Source organism: Xenopus tropicalis, chromosome 7 (genome assembly GCF_000004195.4).
Source record: "Xenopus tropicalis strain Nigerian chromosome 7, UCB_Xtro_10.0, whole genome shotgun sequence".
NCBI lineage: Eukaryota > Metazoa > Chordata > Amphibia > Anura > Pipidae > Xenopus > Xenopus tropicalis.
Genome location: NC_030683.2, coordinates 981,504 through 1,001,004, shown reverse-complemented (window position 1 = coordinate 1,001,004; position 19,501 = coordinate 981,504). Strand labels below are relative to the sequence as shown.

General features: G+C 57.2%; 1 protein-coding gene across 1 annotated transcript; it reads right to left on the bottom strand.

Moving 5' to 3' along the window:
- Positions 1–847: 847 nt before the first annotated feature.
- Positions 848–6,334, bottom strand: LOC101732043. The gene is made up of 3 exons (XM_031905659.1): positions 6,049–6,334; positions 3,740–4,013; positions 848–2,210 (listed from the first exon to the last, which is right to left on the bottom strand). The coding sequence occupies exons 2-3, from the start codon at positions 4,006–4,008 to the stop codon at positions 1,850–1,852; spliced, it is 630 nt and encodes a 209-aa protein (XP_031761519.1). The 5' UTR covers positions 4,009–4,013; positions 6,049–6,334; the 3' UTR covers positions 848–1,849.
- Between the last annotated feature and the right edge of the window lie 13,167 nt (positions 6,335–19,501).

Sequence of the window (19,501 nt, the reverse complement as noted above, 5' to 3'; positions counted from 1 at the left end):
AAAGGGACAGTACGCACCTGAAACGCTAAAAATGAGCCCATTGTAAATGTTGTGCGTTAAATGATTTCCCATTTTCCTGTCATTATAAAGCACTAATGTGACTGAACTCCCCTCCTTTATAAACAGGGAGTGCTGAACCAACTGCTCTATCTGCCTCTGTACAAACAAACCCCTCCCTACTCTAAGCTGCAGCCTGTGAGCAGCTCATTATCAGGGGCTTCTCAGTGGACTGGTTCTTTGGGGCGAGGACAGGACGTGCTAAAGGGAAACTGGCTTCATGTTCTTGTTTAGTGGCAGAAATAACAAGAGGTAAAAAGTCTGTACTGCCCCTGTAACCCTCTCCTTGCCAGTGAGTGGCACTTTCCCTTTCTGCTCCCTATGCAATTAGAAGCCATTAACGAGGAAAGAAGGAGAAGTCGTTAGGGCGTGTGAATAAAAGCGGAATTGGCTTCTCCTGGGCTCCTATTGTGCGGCTACTCCTGGGCTCCTATTGTGCGGCTACTCCTGGGCTCCTATTGAGCGGCTACTCCTGGGCTCCTATTGTGCGGCTACTCCTGGCTCCTATTGTGCGGCTACTCCTGGGCTCCTATTGTGCGGCTACTCCTGGGCTCCTATTGTGCGGCTACTCCTGGGCTCCTATTGTGCGGCTACTCCTGGGCTCCTATTGTGCGGCTACTCCTGGGCTCCTATTGTGCGGCTACTCCTGGGCTCCTATTGTGCGGCTACTCCTGGGCTCCTATTGTGCGGCTACTCCTGGGCTCCTATTGTGCGGCTTCTCTGTACCGTTACGAAAAGGGAAACAGGAAAATAAATATAAAAAAGGGTTAAAAGTCTGGACCTACAAGAACCATTTGGATTTTTTATTGTAATAAATAATATGCCCCCCCCCATCCCTTTCTGACATTCCCTGATTGGCCCCCAGGCTGTACCATTGCATACATTTAACCCCTTAATCACTGTACCCCGAATTATGAGTCCCTGCCAGTGACGCAGCAGCCTAGAAAGCTCACAGTATAAACCCGCCCCCCCCGGGGCCCCCCATCTGCCATATTGTAAACGTGTTCAGTGCAAAGTAGAGCAGCATTATGAAATCTGTTCGCTGATCGGTTATTCAAGGGTTAATATTGAAGTGCTGCCCAAGTCCAAGAGTTGGAAAAGCAAATCTTTGGGTCCCCCTTATATCTGTGCCAATGAGACCCCCACAGATTGGCAGCACTCATGTAGCAGCCCTGCCCTCTGGCTACTAAGGGGTTAATCTATAGTCCTGGGCAGAGCTTTGCCCATGTTGCAGAGCCTTCTGCTTATCCATAGGTGCCACCCTGTCTGTGGCTGGGCCCGGTCCTGCAGAGCATTGTCCCTTGGCCAGTCCTGAAGAGCATTGGCCAGTCTGCAGAGCATTGTCCCTTGGCCAGTCCTGAAGAGCATTGGCCAGTCTGCAGAGCATTGACCCTTGGCCAGTCCTGAAGAGCATTGGCCAGTCCTGAAGTGCATTGGCCAGTCCTGCAGAGCATTGGCCAGTCCTGCAGAGCATTGGCCAGTCCTGCAGAGCATTGGCCAGTCCTGCAGAGCATTGGCCAGTCCTGCAGAGCATTGGCCAGTCCTGCAGAGCATTGGCCAGTCCTGCAGAGCATTGGCCAGTCCTGCAGAGCATTGTCCCTTGGCCAGTCCTGCAGAGCATTGTCCCTTGGCCAGTCCTGCAGAGCATTGTCCCTTGGCCAGTCCTGCAGAGCATTGTCCCTTGGCCAGTCCTGCAGAGCATTGTCCCTTGGCCAGTCCTGCAGAGCATTGTCCCTTGGCCAGTCTTGCAGAGCATTGTCCCTTGGCTCTTTCTTGCAGAGCACATGCCCAATCACATCTGACTTTCCCCCTGTCCTGCAGAGCTTGCTCTCCGTTCATTGGTCACTTGCTGAAAGTCCTCCTCCCACTGTATCTCTGAGTCGCTGTAGTCGGGTGGGGGGGTGAGGGGCTCCGGCCAACGTTCCTCCAGGATAGCGCCCGAGTTCTTAAACTCATGGATGTCGGAGCTGATGCGCAGCAGGGTGGGGCGCTGCACTCCTATTGGGCCAATGGGTCCCACCTTCCCACTGGCGATAGCGCTGTATGGGGGGGGCTCGCTATCCGGCACCGGCCCAATTGTCACTGTCCAAACAGTCGCAGGGCCCTGAACCATCACATCCTCATACCGGGGGGCATCGTACTGGGCCACGTCCCTGGAAACAAAGGGGGGGGGGGGAAAGTGAGCGAATATGTGGGGGTGGGGGGGAAAATATGGGAACGGGGGGGAATATAAGGGGACGGGGGAAGAATATAGGGGGACGGGGGGGAATATATGGGGACGGGGGGAGAAGTAAGGGGACGGGGGGGAGAATATAAGGGGACGGGGGGGAATATAAGGGGACGGGGGAAGAATATAGGGGGACGGGGGGGAATATATGGGGACAGGGGGAGAAGTATGGGGTCGGGGGGGAATATAGGGGGACGGGGGGGAAGAATAAAGGGGATCGGGGGGGAATATATGGGGATGGGGGGAAGAATATAAGGGGGGGGGAATATATGGGGACGGGGGGAGAATGTAAGGGGGGGAGAATATATGGGGACGGGGGGGGAATATATGGGGACGGGGGGAAGAATATAGGGGGACGGGGGGAAGAATATAAGGGGACGGGGGGGAATATATGGGGACGGGGGGAGAATGTAAGGGGGGGAGAATATAAGGGGACGGGGGGAAGAATATAGGGGGACGGGGGGAAGAATATAAGGGGACGGGGGGGAATATATGGGGACGGGGGGAGAATGTAAGGGGGGGAGAATATATGGGGACGGGGGGGAATATATGGGGACGGGGGGAGAATGTAAGGGGGGGAGAATATATGGGGACGGGGGGAATATATGGGGATGGGGGAGAATATAAGGGGACGGGGGGGAGAATATAAGGGGACGGGGGGGAGAATATAGGGGAACGGGGGGAAGAATATAAGGGGACGGGGGGGAATATATGGGGACGGGGGGAGAATGTAAGGGGGGGAGAATATAGGGGGACGGGGGGAAGAATATAAGGGGACGGGGGGGAATATAGGGGGACGGGGGGAGAATGTAAGGGGGGGAGAATATAGGGGGACGGGGGGAAGAATATAAGGGGACGGGGGGGAATATATGGGGACGGGGGGAGAATGTAAGGGGGGGGGGAATATATGGGGACGGGGGGAAGAATATAAGGGGACGGGGGGGTATATATGGCGACGGGGGGAGAATGTAAGGGGGGGAGAATATAGGGGGACGGGGGGAAGAATATAAGGGGTCGGGGGGGAATATAGGGGGACGGGGGGAGAATGTAAGGGGGGGAGAATATAGGGGACGGGGGGAAGAATATAAGGGGACGGGGGGGAATATATGGGGACGGGGGGAGAATGTAAGGGGGGGGGGAATATATGGGGACGGGGGGAAGAATATAAGGGGACGGGGGGGTATATATGGCGACGGGGGGAGAATGTAAGGGGGGAGAATATAGGGGGACGGGGGTAAGAATATAGGGGGATGGGGGTAAGAATATAGGGGGACGGGGGGTAAGAATATATGGGGACGGGGGGGAAGGGACGGGGGGGAATATAAGGGGACGGGGGGGAATATAAGGGGACGGGGGAGAATATAAGGGGACGGGGGGGAGAATATAAGGGGAGGAGGCAGAATATAAGGGGATGGGGGTAAGTAGCTGGGGGGTAGGTAGGGGGGCAGTACTTACACTTCTGTCTGTCTCTGGGTCGCCGCTGGGCCCCGGATTTCAGCCTCGGCGCCGCTCTCCCCCCCCTCGCTCCGGCGCTTGCGCACACACGCCGACACCGTCACCAGGAAAGAGACAATGACGACCAGACTGCCGAACCCCAGGAAACAGGCCCCCAAAATGAACATCCCGCCCGAGATGGTCAGCAGCACCACCCCCCCCAGCAGGAAGGCCATCCCGAAGGTCATCGCTGTACGGTGGATCCCCCTTATCACCATCTGGGACACCATGATGCCTGGGGGGGAAGCAGAGGGAAATCAGGGGGGCACTGGGGGGGGTGATATTGTGACCCAGTGACTGTGCCCCCTACATGGGCCCACCCTATTGCGCCACATACGGGCCCCGTTACATCTGACAGATCTAACAGACTGAACATAGAAAGAGCAGATCTGATTGGATGAGATTTTCTGGCGGTGCAGGGGGACCCCCGGCTAGTGAGACCCGCAGCAGATTTCAGGGCCCCATTAGGGTGCAGCCGTGACATTGGCCTATAGGTGCCCCTCGCTGGGACCCCAGTATAATAGACCAAGGACCCCCCCCCCCAGTGGCTGCTCCTCCCCCCAATCCAGTCATCTAGCGCCTCTAGGGATAAATCATGTGACTGTGACTCAGCGATTCCTGTGCCTGCATTTCCTTGTGGCCTTGGGATATCATGTGACCCCGGGGTACTGAGAGTGTAAGCTCCGGGGGCGAGGAGCTGCCATAGTGCTATGTACAGATTAATCCTGAAACTCCAACCAAGGCCACTCAGTCTCTTCACGCTACCCCCCAACCCTTCCGCTAGTATCCCCCCCACTCACCCCCCTTTCCCCTAATATTCCCTCCTGTGCTGAGAGGCAGATTACTGCAAGTACTACCCCACAGGCCTTCCGCTAGTATCCCCCCCACTCACCCCCCTTTCCCCTAATATTCCCTCCTGTGCCGAGAGGCAGATTACTGCAAGTACTACCCCCCAACCCTTCCGCTAGTATCCCCCCCACTCACTCCCCATTCCCTAATATTCCCTCCTGTGCCGAGAGGCAGATTACTGCAAGTACTACCCCCCAACCCTTCCGCTAGTATCCCCCCCACTCACCCCCCTTTCCCCTAATATTCCCTCCTGTGCCGAGAGGCAGATTACTGCAAGTACTACCCCCCAACCCTTCCGCTAGTATCCCCCCCACTCACCCCCCTTTCCCCTAATATTCCCTCCTGTGCCGAGAGGCAGATTACTGCAAGTACTACCCCCCAATCCTTCCGCTAGTATCCCCCCACTCACCCCCCTTTCCCCTAATATTCCCCTCCTGTGCCGAGAGGCAGATTACTGCAAGTACTACCCCCAACCCTTCCGCTAAGTAATCCCCCCCACTCACCCCCCTTTCCCTAATATTCCCTCCTGTGCTGAGAGGCAGATTACTGCATGTACTACCCCCAATCCTTCCGCTAGTATCCCCCACTCACCACCCTTTCCCCTAATATTCCCTCCTGTGCCGAGAGGCAGATTACTGCAAGTTACTACCCCCCAACCCTTCCGCTAGTATCCCCCCACTCACCCCCTTTCCCTATATTCCCTCCTGTGCCGAGCGGGCAGATTACTGCAAGTACTACCCCCAACCCTTCCGCTAGTATCCCCCCCACTCACCCCCCTTTCCCCTAATATTCCCTCCTGTGCCGAGAGGCAGATTACTGCAAGTACTAACCCCCCAACCCTTCCGCTAGTATCCCCCCACTCACCCCCTTTCCCCTAATATTCCTCCTGTGCCGAGAGGCAGATTACTGCAAAGTACTACCCCCCAACCCTTCCGCTAGTATCCCCCACTCACCCCCTTTTCCCCTAATATTCCCTCCTGTGCCGAGAGGCAGATTACTGCAAGTACTACCCCCAACCCTTCCGCTAGTATCCCCCCACTCACCCCCCTTCCCCTAATATTCCCTCCTGTGCCGAGAGGCAGATTACTGCAAGTACTACCCCCCAACCCTCCGCTAGTATCCCCCCACTCACTCCCCCATTCCCCTAATATTCCCCTCCTGTGCTGAGAGGCAGATTACTGCAAGTACTACCCCCAGGCCTTCCGCTAGTATCCCCCCCACTCACTCCCCATTCCCCTAATATTCCCTCCTGTGCTGAGAGGCAGATTACTGCAAGTACTACCCCACAGGCCTTCCGCTAGTATCCCCCCCCACTCACTCCCCATTCCCCTAATATTCCCTCCTGTGCTGAGAGGCAGATTACTGCAAGTACTACCCCCCAGGCCTTCACCTGTTCCCCCAGTATCCAAGTGCTCACTCACCTGGCTCAGGTATGACAGGAGAATGTGCAGGTAAGTGTCTGTGCCACTTGGGTGGGTCGGTCTCACTCCCCCAATGCTCTCAGGTTCTGGGAAGTTCTGGCAGGTAAGTCCATTCTGCTGGAAGTTCTGGCCCCACAGATTCAGTTCATTGTTTCCCTCTGTCTCTCAGTGGAACCAGGAATCACTTTGGCGCCTTGCTGTGACTCCCTGTCTAATGTTCTGCCTGTCTCTCTGTAGCTCTGTCTCTCACTACCTGTGTCTCTCTCTATCTCTGTCTCTCACTATCTGTGTCTCTCTCTATCTCTGTCTCTCTCTATCTCTGTCTCTCACTATCTGTGTCTCTGTAGCTCTGTCTCTCACTACCTGTGTCTCTCGCTCTGTCTCTCACTACCTGTGTCTCTCTCGCTCTGTCTCTCACTACCTGTTTCTCTCTCGCTCTGTCTCTCTCTATCTCTCACTATCTGTGTCTCTTTCTCTTGCGCTGTCTCTCACTATCTGTGTCTCTCTCGCGCTGTCTCTCACTATCTGTGTCTCTCTCTATCTCTCTCTATCTCTGTCTCTCACTATCTGTGTCTCTGTAGCTCTGTCTCTCACTACCTGTGTCTCTCTCGCTCTGTCTCTCACTATCTGTGTCTCTCTCTCGCTCTGTCTCTCTTTATATCTCACTACCTGTGTCTCTCTCGCTCTGTCCTCACTATTTGTGTCTCTCTCTCGCTCTGTCTCTCACTATTTGTGTCTCTCTCTCGCTCTGTCTCACACTATTTGTGTCTCTCGCTCTGTCTCTCACTATCTGTGTCTCTCTCGCTCCGTCTCTCACTATCTGTGTCTCTCTTTCTTGCTCTGTCTCTCTCTGCCTGTGTCTCTCTCTTGCTCTGTGTCTTTCTCTGTCACCCTGTCTCTGCCTGTTTCTCTGTCTCTGCCTGTCTCTTTACCTGTGCGCACCTGTGTCCCTGCTGTCTCGGTGGCAATGGGGAAGGAGCACTCTATATGACAGATAGAGACTGTTCCTCCCTCCCAGTCCGTCACTCAGATTCAGGCCATTCCTAGGGTGTGTTTGTACCTACTGGAACCAGCCAGTCACAGAGCTGAACAGCAAATATCAGAAATAATTAGGCCCCGCCCCTGCCGGCTGCTTCCCATGCCTGAGTGTACAGCAGCCTCATTCCCTTACTGCCTGGGCCGTACTGGGGTACTGGGGTACTGGGGCGGCCTGAGTCCCACTGGTACCTAATGGGCTGTTATTTAGTGCTGGAGAGGGAGACAAATGGCCGGGCCCCCCCGACTGGGCCTTAGCACCCCAATCCATACACTCCCTGTCCCCCAACATTATGATCCCAAACAAAGGACTCTTAGGGGCAGGTGTGGGGGTGCAGTGAGAGTTTCTAATGACTTGGCTGTGTATGGGGGGCACAGAGCACTGGGTCAGGGGAACTGCCCCCCCTGTCCGTATGGAACCAATAACTTGGGGGAGAGCTGATGTCATTCCTGTTTATAAAGAGGGATCAGGGTCTCAGCCTGGTGATCGCAGTCCGGTGAGTCTGACATCTGTGGGGGAGCAAGTTTCTGGGAGTTTGGGGTTTACTTTATGGGCAATAAACTTGGCTGTAGCGGGCAATGCCAGGCAGGAGCTGCAGGGGCAAACAGGGTATTAAGCTGTATTATATGGGGCAGAGATTCACAGGAGGAGGGGGTTATTCTGCCACTTTAGAGAGCGCTGGTAATGCCCCAGAGGCAATGGAAGTTCACTTTAAGGCATTTCAGGTAGATTTGTGGCAGCCGAGAATTAACAATGGGGGGCAAATATCCCCCAGTACCACAGCCGTAAAGGGAAAGTTGTACCCATTAATATCACTGTACAAAGATACAGAATCTGGGGGGGTCCGTCCCGGTGACATAGGGCAGGTCTGATATCTGAGATGGGGGAGTTTCTAAAGGGCAAGTTATCGCGTAGCTTGGAAACTGGGGGCAGTTTTACTTTTTGGCAGAAAGATGATAACAATCCAAATGGAGACTCCCAGTAGAACTTCTTACTGGTTGCTTAGCTCTTTCTACCTAGCAACCAGCAGGACACAAACCTTCAGGATGATATGCAAGGCCAACGTATCCAAGCGAAACGACTCACACGATACTAAAACCTACATTTTAGTTCCCCTTTAACTGAAATCAGAACTCTTGAATCCAACGGGTTCAATGCTGGGAGTTGTAGAACAATAACTGGAGGGCCACAGGCTGGCCCCCCCTAATGTATCTATTCACCCCTCAGATTTAGGCCCCAGGGCCCCCCGTGTTGCTAACGCCCATATCTGTACTATGTCCCTCCCTGATTGGGCTCCTCCCGGGGGCCCCCCTAATGTATCTATTCACCCCTCAGATTTAGGCCCCAGGGCCCCCAGCGTTGCTAACGGCCATATCTGTACTATCTGCCCCCCTGATTGGGCTCCTCCCGGGGCCCCCCTAATGTATCTATTCACCCCTCAGATTTAGGCCCCAGGGCCCCCAGCGTTGCTAACGCCCATATCTGTACTATCTGCCCCCCTGATTGGCTCCTCCTGGGGCCCCCCTAATGTATCTATTCACCCCTCAGATTTATGCCCCAGGGCCCCAGCGTTGCTAACGGCCATATCTGTACTATCTGCCCCCCTGATTGGGCTCCTCCCAGGGGCCCCCCTAATGTATCTATTCACCCCTCAGATTTAGGCCCCAGGGCCCCCAGCGTTGCTAACGCCCATATCTGTACTATCTGCCCCCTGATTGGGCTCCTCCCAGGGGCCCCCCTAATGTATCTATTCACCCCTCAGATTTAGGCCCCAGGGCCCCCAGCGTTGCTAACGGCCAGATCTGTACTATCTGCCCCCCTGATTGGGCTCCTCCCAGGGGCCCCCCCGTCCCACCAGCTTTCCATGTGGGGCAATAACCTGAGCGGCTTCCTGTTCCCCAGTCTCAGCATTATGCAAAGTCCATTAATTACCCCAGGAAATGAGATAACGAGCTCAAGTCAAGGTCACTGTCTCGTTATAAGTGAGATTTCCGTAACGAGAGGCAATAAAACCCATCAACGTCCCTAGGAGCCGGCGTGACTCGACAGAACTGCAACTCCCTGCAACTCCCTGCAACCTGGGGAGCCAAACAGCTTCTCATAGAAATAAGGCAAGGAGAAGGCTGGGGGGCCTCAGGAGACATGTGACCCAGAGTAAGGGGGTCTCTCAGGGGAGACAGTATTAAATAAACTTGATTTGTGTCTGGGTTTTATTGGGGCAGAAATGGGAGCGATTTGATCACTTTTATAAAAGAAATAAGCGGCACCTCCCCTTGGGAATAAGTCCCGCCCCAAGGGGTCTGGGGAAGCAAAACATCACATGACAAGAACTCAGTAAGTGCTGGTTCCGTTCAACCCAACTCTATCCCCCCCTACAGTCTCTAGCAGAGACCCCAAATACTCCCCGGCCAATTGCCCCGACTCTATCCCCCCCTACAGTCTCTAGCAGAGACCCCAAATACCGGCCAATGCCCGACTCTATCCCCCCCTACAGTCTCTAGCAGAGACCAAATACTCCGGGCCAATTGCCCCGACTCTATCCCCCCTACAGTCTCTAGCAGAGACACCAAATACTCCCGGCCAATTGCCCCGACTCTAATCCCCCTACAGTCTCTAGCAGAGACCCCAAATACTCCCCGCCAATTGCCCCGACTCTATCCCCCCCTACAGTCTCTAGCAGAGACCCCAAATACTCCCCGGCCAATTGCCCCGACTCTATCCCCCCCTACAGTCTCTAGCAGAGACCCCAAATATCCCCGCCAATTGCCCCGACTCTATCCCCCCTACAGTCTCTAGCAGAGACCAAATATTCCGCAATTGCCCCGACTCTATCCCCCCCTACAGTCTCTAGCAGAGCCCTGAATACTCCCGGCCAATTGCCCCGACTCTATCCCCCCTACAGTCTCTAGCAGAGCCCCTGAATACTGCCCGGCCAATTGCCGATCTTCCCCCTACAGTCTCTAGCAGAGCCCTGAATACTGCCCGGCCAATTGCCCCGACTCTATCCCCCCTACAGTCTCTAGCAGAGCCCCTAATACTGCCCGGCCAATTGCCCCGACTCTATCCCCCTACAGTCTCTAGCAGAGCCCTGAATACTGCCCGGCCAATTGCCCCGACTCTATCCCCCCTACAGTCTCTAGCAGAGCCCCTGAATACTGCCCGGCCAATTGCCCCGACTCTATCCCCCCCTACAGTCTCTAGCAGAGCCCTGAATACTGCCCGGCCAATTGCCCCGACTCTATCCCCCCCTACAGTCTCTAGCAGAGCCCTCGAATACTGCCCGGCCAATTGCCCCGACTCTATCCCTAGAGTCTCTAGCAGAGCCCCTGAATACTGCCCGCAATTGCCCCGACTCTATCCCCCCTAACAGTCTCTAGCAGAGCCCCTGAATACTGCCCGGCCAATTGCCCCGACTCTATCCCCCCTACAGTCTCTAGCAGAGCCCCTGAATACTGCCCGGCCAATTGCCCCGACTCTATCCCCCCCTACAGTCTCTAGCAGAGACCCTGAATACTGCCCGGCCAATTGCCCCGACTCTATCCCCCCTACAGTCTCTAGCAGAGCCCCTGAATACTGCCCGGCCAATTGCCCCGACTCTATCCCCCCTACAGTCTCTAGCAGAGCCCCTGAATACTGCCTGGCCAATTGCCCCGACTCTATCCCCCACAGTCTCTAGCAGAGCCCCTGAATACTGCCCGGCCAATTGCCCCGACTCTATCCTCCCTACAGTCTCTAGCAGAGCCCCTGAATACTCCGGCCAATTGCCCCGACTCTATCCCCCTACAGTCTCTAGCAGAGCCCCTGAATACTGCCCGGCCAATTGGCCCGACTCTATCCCCTACAGTCTCTAGCAGAGCCCCTGAATACTGCCCGGCCAATTGCCCCGACTCTAGCCCTACAGTCTCTAGCAGAGCCCCTGAATACTGCCCGGCAAATTGCCCGACTCTGTCCCCCCTAACAGTTTCTAGCAGAGCCCCTGAATACTCGCCGCCCAATTGCCCCGACTCTATCCCCCTACAGTCTCTAGCAGAGCCCCTGAATACTGCCCGGCCAATTGCCCCGACTCTCCCCCTACAGTCTCTAGCAGAGCCCCTGAATACTGCCGCCATTGCCCCGACTCTATCCCCCTAACAGTCTCTAGCAGAGCCCCTGAATACTGCCGCCAATTGCCCCGACTCTTTGACCCCCTACAGTCTCTAGCAGAGCCCTGAATACTGCCCAAGCCAATTGCCCCGACTCTATCCCCCTACAGTCTCTAGCAGAGCCCCTGAATACTGCCCGGCCAATTGCCCCGACTCTATCCCCCCCTACAGTCTCTAGCAGAGCCCCTGAATACTGCCCGGCCAATTGCCCCGACTCTATCCCCTACAGTCTCTAGCAGAGCCCCTGAATACTGCCCGGCCAATTGCCCCGACTCTATCCCCACTACAGTCTCTAGCAGAGCCCCTGAATACTGCCCGGCCAATTGCCCCGACTCTATCCCCCCATCAGTCTCTAGCAGAGCCCCTGAATACTGCCCGGCCAATTGCCCCGACTCTATCCCTCCTACAGTCTCTAGCAGAGCCCCTGAATACTGCCCGGCCAATTGCCCGACTCTATCCCCCCTACAGTCTCTAGCAGAGCCCCTGAATACTGCCCGGCCAATTGCCCCGACTCTATCCCCCACAGTCTCTAGCAGAGCCCTGAATACTGCCGGCCAATTGCCCCGATCTTTAATCCCCCCTACAGTCTCTAGCAGAGCCCTGAATACTGCCCGCCAATTGCCCCGACTCTATCCCCCCTCATACAGTCTATAGCAGAGCCCTGAATACTGCCCGGCCAATTGCCCCGACTCTATCCCCCCTACAGTCTCTAGCAGAGCCCCTGAATACTGCCCAGCCAATTGCCCCGGAACTTTCCCCCTACAGTCTCTAACAGAGCCCTGAATACTGCCCGGCCAATTGCCCCGACTCTATCCCCCCCTACAGTCTCTAGCAGAGCCCCTGAATACTGCCCGTCCAATTGCCCCGACTCTATCCCCCCCTACAGTCTCTAGCAGAGCCCCTGAATACTGCCCCGGCCATTGCCCCGACTCTATCCCCCCTACAGTCTCTAGCAGAGACCCTGAATACTGCCCGGCCAATTGCCCCGACTCTATCCCCCCCTACAGTCTCTAGCAGAGCCCCTGAATACTGCCCGGCCAATTGCCCCAACTCTATCCCCCCCTACAGTCTCTAGCAGAGCCCCTGAATACTGCCCGGCCAATTGCCCCGACTCTATCCCCCCCACAGTCTACTAGCAGAGCCCCTGAATACTGCCCGGCCAATTGCCCCGACTCTATCCCCCCTACAGTCTCTAGCAGAGCCCCTGAATACTGCCGGCCAATTGCCCCGACTCTATCCCCCCTCAGTCTCTAGCAGAGCCCCTGAATATGCCCGGCCAATTGCCCCGACTCTATCCCCCCCTACAGTCTCTAGCAGAGCCCCTGAATACTGCCCGGCCAATTGCCCCGACTCTATCCCCCCTACAGTCTCTAGCAGAGCCCCTGAATACTGCCCGGCCAATTGCCCCGACTCTATCCCCCCTACAGTCTCTAGCAGAGCCCCTGAATACTGCCGGCAATTGCCCCGACTCTATCCCCCCTACAGTCTCTAGCAGAGCCCCTGAATCCTGCCCGGCCAATTGCCCCGACTCTATCACCCCCTACAGTCTCTAGCAGAGCCCCTGAATACTGCCCGGCCAATTGCCCCGACTCTATCCCACCCTACAGTCTCTAGCAGAGCCCCTGAATACTGCCCGGCCAATTGCCCCGACTCTATCCCTCTACAGTCTCTAGCAGAGCCCCTGAATACTGCCCGGCCAATTGCCCCGACTCTATCCCCCCTACAGTCTCTAGCAGAGCCCCTGAATACTGCCCGGCCAATTGCCCCGACTCTATCCCCCCTACAGTCTCTAGCAGAGCCCCTGAATACTGCCCGGCCAATTGCCCCGACTCTATCCCTACAGTCTCTAGCAGAGCCCCTGAATACTGCCCGGCCAATTGCCCCGACTCTATCCCCCCCCTACAGTCTCTAGCAGAGCCCCTGAATACTGCCGCGCCAATTGCCCCGACTCTATCCCCCCCTACAGTCTCTAGCAGAGCCTGAATACTACCCGGCCAATTGCCCCGACTCTATCCCCACTACAGTCTCTAGCAGAGCCCTGAATACTGCCCGGCCAATTGCCCCGACTCTATCCCCCCTACAGTCTCTAGCAGAGCCCCTGAATACTACCCGGCAATTGCCCCGACTCTATCCCCCCCTACAGTCTCTAGCAGAGCCCCTGAATACTGCCCGGCCAATTGCCCCGACTCTATCCCCCCTACAGTCTCTAGCAGAGCCCCTGAATACTACCCGGCCAATTGCCCCGACTCTATCCCCCTACAGTCTCTAGCAGAGCCCCTGAATACTGCCCGCAATTGCCCCGACTCTATCCCCCCCTACAGTCTCTAAGAGCCCCTGAATACTGCCCGGCCAATTGCCCCGACTCTTATCCCCCTACAGTCTCTAGCAGAGACCCTGAATACTGCCAGCCAAATTGCCCCGACTCTATCCCCCTACAGTCTCTAGCAGAAGCCCTGAATACTGCCCGGCCAATTGCCCCGACTCTATCCCCCCCTACAGTCTCTAGAGAGCCCCTGAATACTGCCCGGCCAATTGCCCGACTCTATCACCCCCTACAGATCTCTAGCAGAGAACCCTGAATACTGCCCGGCCAATTGCCCCGACTCTACCCCTACAGTCTCTAGCAGAGCCCCTGAATACTGCCCGGCCAATTGCAACCTCTATCCCCTACAGTCTCTAGCAGAGCCCCTGAATACTGCCGGCCAATTGCCCCGACTCTATCCCCCTACAGTCTCTAGCAGAGCCCCTGAATACTGCCCGGCCAATTGCCCCGACTCTATCCCCCCTACAGTCTCTAGCAGAGCCCCTGAATACTGCCGGCCAATTGCCCCGACTCTATCCCCCCTACAGTCTCTAGCAGAGCCCTGAATACTGCCGCCATTGCCCCGACTCTATCCCCCCTACAGTCTCTAGCAAAGCCCCTGAATACTGCCCGGCCAATTGCCCCGACTCTATCCCCCCTACAGTCTCTAGCAGAGCCCCTGAATACTGCCCGGCCAATTGCCCGACTCTATCCCCCCTACAGTCTCTAGCAGAGCCCCTGAATACTGCCCGGCCAATTGCCGACTCTATCCCCCCTACAGTCTCTAGCAGAGCCCTGAATACTGCCCGGCCAATTGCCCCGACTCTATCCCACCCCTACAGTCTCTAGCAGAGCCCCTGAATACTACCCGGCCAATTGGCCCGACTCTATCCCCCTACAGTCTCTAGCAGAGCCCCCTGATACTGCCCGGCCAATTGCCCCGACTCTATCCCCTCTACAGTCTCTAGCAGAGCCCCTGAATAGTGCCCGGCAATTGCCCCGACTCTATCCCCCCTACAGTCCTTAGCAGAGCCCCTGAATACTGCCCGGCCAATTGCCCCCGACTCTATCCCTCTAAAGCCCGAATACTGCCCCGTCAATTGCCCCGACTCTATCCCCTCTACAGTCTCTAGCAGAGCCCCTGAATACTGCCCGGCCAATTGCCCCGACTCTATCCCCCCCTACAGTACTCTAGCAGAGCCCTGAATACTGCCGGCCAATTGCCCCGACTCTATCCCCCCCTACAGTCTCTAGCAGAGCCCCTGAATACTACCCGGCAATTGCCCGACTCGTCCCCCCTACAGTCTCTAGCAGAGCCCTGAAATACTGCCCGGCCAATTGCCCCGACTCTATCCCCCCCTACAGTCTCTAGCAGAGCCCCTGAATACTACCCGGCAATTGCCCCGACTCTATCCCCCACTACTGTCTCTAGCAGAGACCCTGAATACTGCCCGGCCAATTGCCCCGACTCTCCCCCCCTACAGTCTCTAGCAGAGCCCCTGAATACTACCCGGCCAATTGCCCCGACTCTATCCCCCCCTACAGTCTCTAGCAGAGCCCCTGAATACTACCCGGCCAATTGCCCCGACTCTATCCCCCCTACAGTCTCTAGCAGAGCCCCTGAATACTGCCCGGCCAATTGCCCCGACTCTATCCCCCCCTACTGTCTCTAGCAGAGCCCCTGAATAGTTCGGGGGCCACATCAACAAGCCGATGGGGTCCCCAATCCGACTGAATCTTTTAACCTGGCTGATCGATACCTACCCAATTTCAGGCCCCTAGTTTCTGCCCCTACACGGGCCAATAAGCTGCCGAATCAGTCCAAGGGACCCATATCGGCAGCTACAATCGGCCCAGGTATGGGGACCTTTAGGGTTAATTTCTAGTCACTCTCTGGGGGTTCAGGGAAATTAACCTTTTCCATCGATTAATGATTATACGCTCAGCAGCCAATCAGGTTCTGAGACACAATGGAAATTTCTTATCTTCTAGATATTTCCATAGCGGCCGGACCCTGCGCTTATCTCCTCCGCGATTGCGCCCAGCAGGGAGGGGCCACCAATGAGCCGCAGGGCAGTGACCCCCATTTCTACTCCAGACACCCCCACTTACTGTGTGTAGGTTTACTCAGGGATTGGGGGGCACCTTCAGAAATGGGGGCCCTCAGTGCCTGCTTTGTGGCCCTTCGCCTGCCTCAGCCCTGCCTTGCCCCATACTCTCACCCCGGCCCGGGGAGCAGTTTGCTGACTTGGTTCTGGTTCAGGACAGAGATTTATTGGGCTGAAACCCAAATGGCCCAGGAACTGGTTTTGGCAGCAGAACCGGGATGCAGGGAGTTAATAGGCGCAGCGGCGCCGGGATGCAGGGGGTTAATATTCGCAGCGGCGCCGGGATGCAGGGAGTTAATAGGCGCAGCGGCGCCGGGATGCAGGGAGTTAATAGGCGCAGCGGCGCCGGGATTCAGGGAGTTAATAGGCGCAGCGGCGCCGGGATGCAGGGAGTTAATAGGCGCAGCGGCGCCGGGATGCAGGGGGTTAATAGGCGCAACGCTGCCGGGATGCAGGGAGTTAATAGGCGCGCGGGGCGCGGGATGCAGGGAGTTAATAGGCGCAGCGGCGCCGGGATGCAGGGAGTTAATAGGCGCAGCGGCGCCGGGATGCAGGGAAGTTATAGGCGCAGGGCGCAGGGATGCAGGGGGTTAATAGGCGCAGCGGCGCCAGGATGCAGGGAGTTAAGGAGCAGCGGCGCCGGGATGCAGGGGGTTAATAGGCGCAGCGACGCCGGGATGCAGGGGGTTAATAGGCGCAGTCGCGGGAATGCAGGGAGTTAATAGGCGCAGCGCGCCGGGATGCAGGGAGTTATAGGCGCAGCGGCGCCGGGATGCAGGGGGTTAATAGGCGCAGCGGCGCCGGGATGCAGGGGGTTAATAGGCGCAGCAGCGCCGGGATGCAGGGAGTTAATGGGCGCCGGGATGCAGGGAGTTAATGGGCGCCGGGATGCAGGGGGTTAATAGGCGCAGCGGCGCCGGGATGCAGGGGGTTAATAGGACGCAGCAGCGCCGGGATGCAGGGAGTTAATGGGCGCCGGGATGCAGGGGGTTAATAGGCAGCAGCGGCGCCGGGATGCAGGGAGTTAATGGGCCGCCGGGATGCAGGGGGTTAATAGGCGCAGCGGGGCGGGATGCAGGGAGTTAATGGGCGCCGGGATGCAGGGGGTTAATAGGCGCAGCGGCGCCGGGATGCAGGGGTTTAATAGGCACAGTAGCGCCGGGATGCAGGGAGTTAATGGGCGCCGGGATGCAGGGGGTTAATAGGCGCAGCGGCGCCGGGATGCAGGGGGTTAATAGGCGCAGCAGCGCCGGGATGCAGGGAGTTAATGGGCGCCGGGATGCAGGGGGTTAATAGGCGCCGGGATGCAGGGGGTTAATAGGCGCAGCGGCGCCGGGATGCAGGGAGTTAATGGGCGCCGGGATGCAGGGGGTTAATAGGCGCCGGATGAGGGGTTAATAGGCGCAGCGGCGCCGGATGCAGGGAGTTAATGGGCGCCGGGATTGCAGGGGGTTAATAGGAGCAGCGGCGCGGGGATGCAGGGGGTTAATAGGGCAGCGGCGCCGGGATGCAGGGAGTTAATGGGCGCGGATGCAGGGGGTTAATAGGAGCAGCGGCGCCGGGATGCAGGGGGTTAATAGGCGCAGCGGGCGGGATGCAGGAGTTAATGGGCGCCGGGATGCAGGGGTTATAGGAGCAGCGGCGCTGGGATGCAGGGGGTTAATAGGAACAGCAAGCGGCGGAAAAGAAGGGAGTTAATGGCGCGGGATGCTGGGGGTTAATAGGCGCAGCGGCGCCGGGATGCAGGGGGTTAATAGGCGCAGCGGTGCCGGGATGCAGGGGGTTAATAGGCGCAGGGGTGCTGGGATGCAGGGGGTTAATAGACGCAGCGGCGCCGGGATGCAGGGGGTTAATAGGCGCAGCGGCGCCGGGATGCAGGGGGTTAATAGGCGCAGGGGTGCTGGGATGCAGGGGGTTAATAGGCGCAGGGGTGCTGGGATGCAGGTGGTTAATAGGCGCAGTGGCGCCCGGATGCAGGGGGTTAATAGACGCAGCGGCGCGGGATGCAGGGGGTTAATAGGCGCAGCGGCGCGGGATGCAGGGGGTTAATAGGCCGGGGTGCTGGGATGCAGGGGGTTAATAGGCGCAGGGGTGTGGGATGCAGGGGGTTTTATAGGCGCAGTGGCGCGGGAATGCAGGGGGTTAATAGGCGCAGCGGCGCCGGGATGCAGGGGGTTAATAGGCGCAGCGGCGCCGGGATGCAGGGGGTTAATAGGCGCAGGGGTGCCGGGATGCAGGGGGTTAATAGGCGCAGCGGCGCCGGGATGCAGGGGGTTAATAGGCGCAGCGGCGCCGGGATGCAGGGGGTTAATAGGCGCAGCGGCGCCGGGATGCAGGGGGTTAATAGGCGCAGTGGCGCCGGGATGCAGGGGGTTAATAGGCGCAGGGGTGCTGGGATGCAGGGGGTTAATAGGCGCAGGGGTGCTGGGATGCAGGGGGTTAATAGGCGCAGTGGCGCCGGGATGCAGGGGGTTAATAGGCGCAGGGGCGCCGGGATGCAGGGGGTTAATAGGCGGAGGGTAAATCTGCAGATAACAATCGGGTCGATAGAAATGTTTACAGAAGTGCAAAGTCCGACCCGGGGAACCTCTCTGGTGTCACCTGATCTGGGCTCCCACTGTCCCTGTGATGCCCCAAGCCCCGCCCATTATGGGGTAACGGGAAATGTCTGGAGACTTGTTACCCTTTATTATAATCAGTGATTTACTCCCCATCCATTCCCTCCCTGGGGCTCTCACTGATTGGCTGAGAGTCTTCCCAACCCCGCCCCTTATTCCAGGGGCTGCAGGTGCTGCTGGGAAATGTGCTAGAGAGTCAGTGACTCCCAGTGAAACAAAGGGGTTTGGAGGGTGAATTTCCCCTTTATATTCTGAAAAACAATAAATAGCCCCTTCCGGGGGCAACAAATTCCTACATCACCTTGTAAATAACGCTAGGGGCGGAGTCTCCCACTGTGGCCCCAGGGGTCAGGGGTCAGTGAGTGTTGGGGGCAAAGGGCAAGCACTGTGACATCATCGCTGTCAATGATTGGCCGCCCTGCAGTTGTATATGGCCCATAGCTGGCAGTGTATGGGGGGGCCTGGCACCCCTAGTTGTGGGGTTACTCCTGCTGCCCCCACTGGGCTGTAAGGGAATAGCTGTACCCCCCCCCGGCTTAGGGCAAACCCATGTTTTCTGCCTAATTTTAGTAAATGAGCCCCATACTGGGGCATTGGCTGCGCTGCGACCATTCAGTACAAACTGCCCCTTATACCCCCTGAGCTCAGTACCAAACCCTCTCCCTAGGGCAGTTAGGGGCTCATTCAGGCCCCACACACAGTTGGCCCAGAACAATTGCCCCAAGTAATAAAAAATGGGCCCTTTAGTTACAAGGAAAGGGGGGGGGTGGGAAATGGGCGCCGCCACCTAGTGGCCGCTAATGGAACTGACAATGGGAAGTACAGAAAACTTGAATAACAAATCCGTTACATGGGGGGATGCTCCTCTCCCCTGGGGCCCTGTATTGGGGACCCCCTGCCGTGCCAATCAGACAGTGCCCCTTACAGCTTGGCATGGGGTGCTGCCCCTCACAGCCATGATCTGGCAGGTAGTGGGTACCAGGAACCAATAAATAAATATTACACAGCTGGGGATCTCAGCTTCATTCCAGGGGGACACTCCTGTACCCCAAGTCGCTACACTGGGGGTACTCACCCCTCATTCCCCTTGGTGGAGCAATAGGCCACTCCCTAAATCTACAGGTTGCCCATCCAGGCCCAGATCTGCCCCACCATCCGGTGCCATTGCCCCAACTTGGGCTTTCGTTGGTCCCTTAGTCCCCCCTTTACTCCTCCCAGGGCAACTGTATCATTAGAAGCTGCCCAAG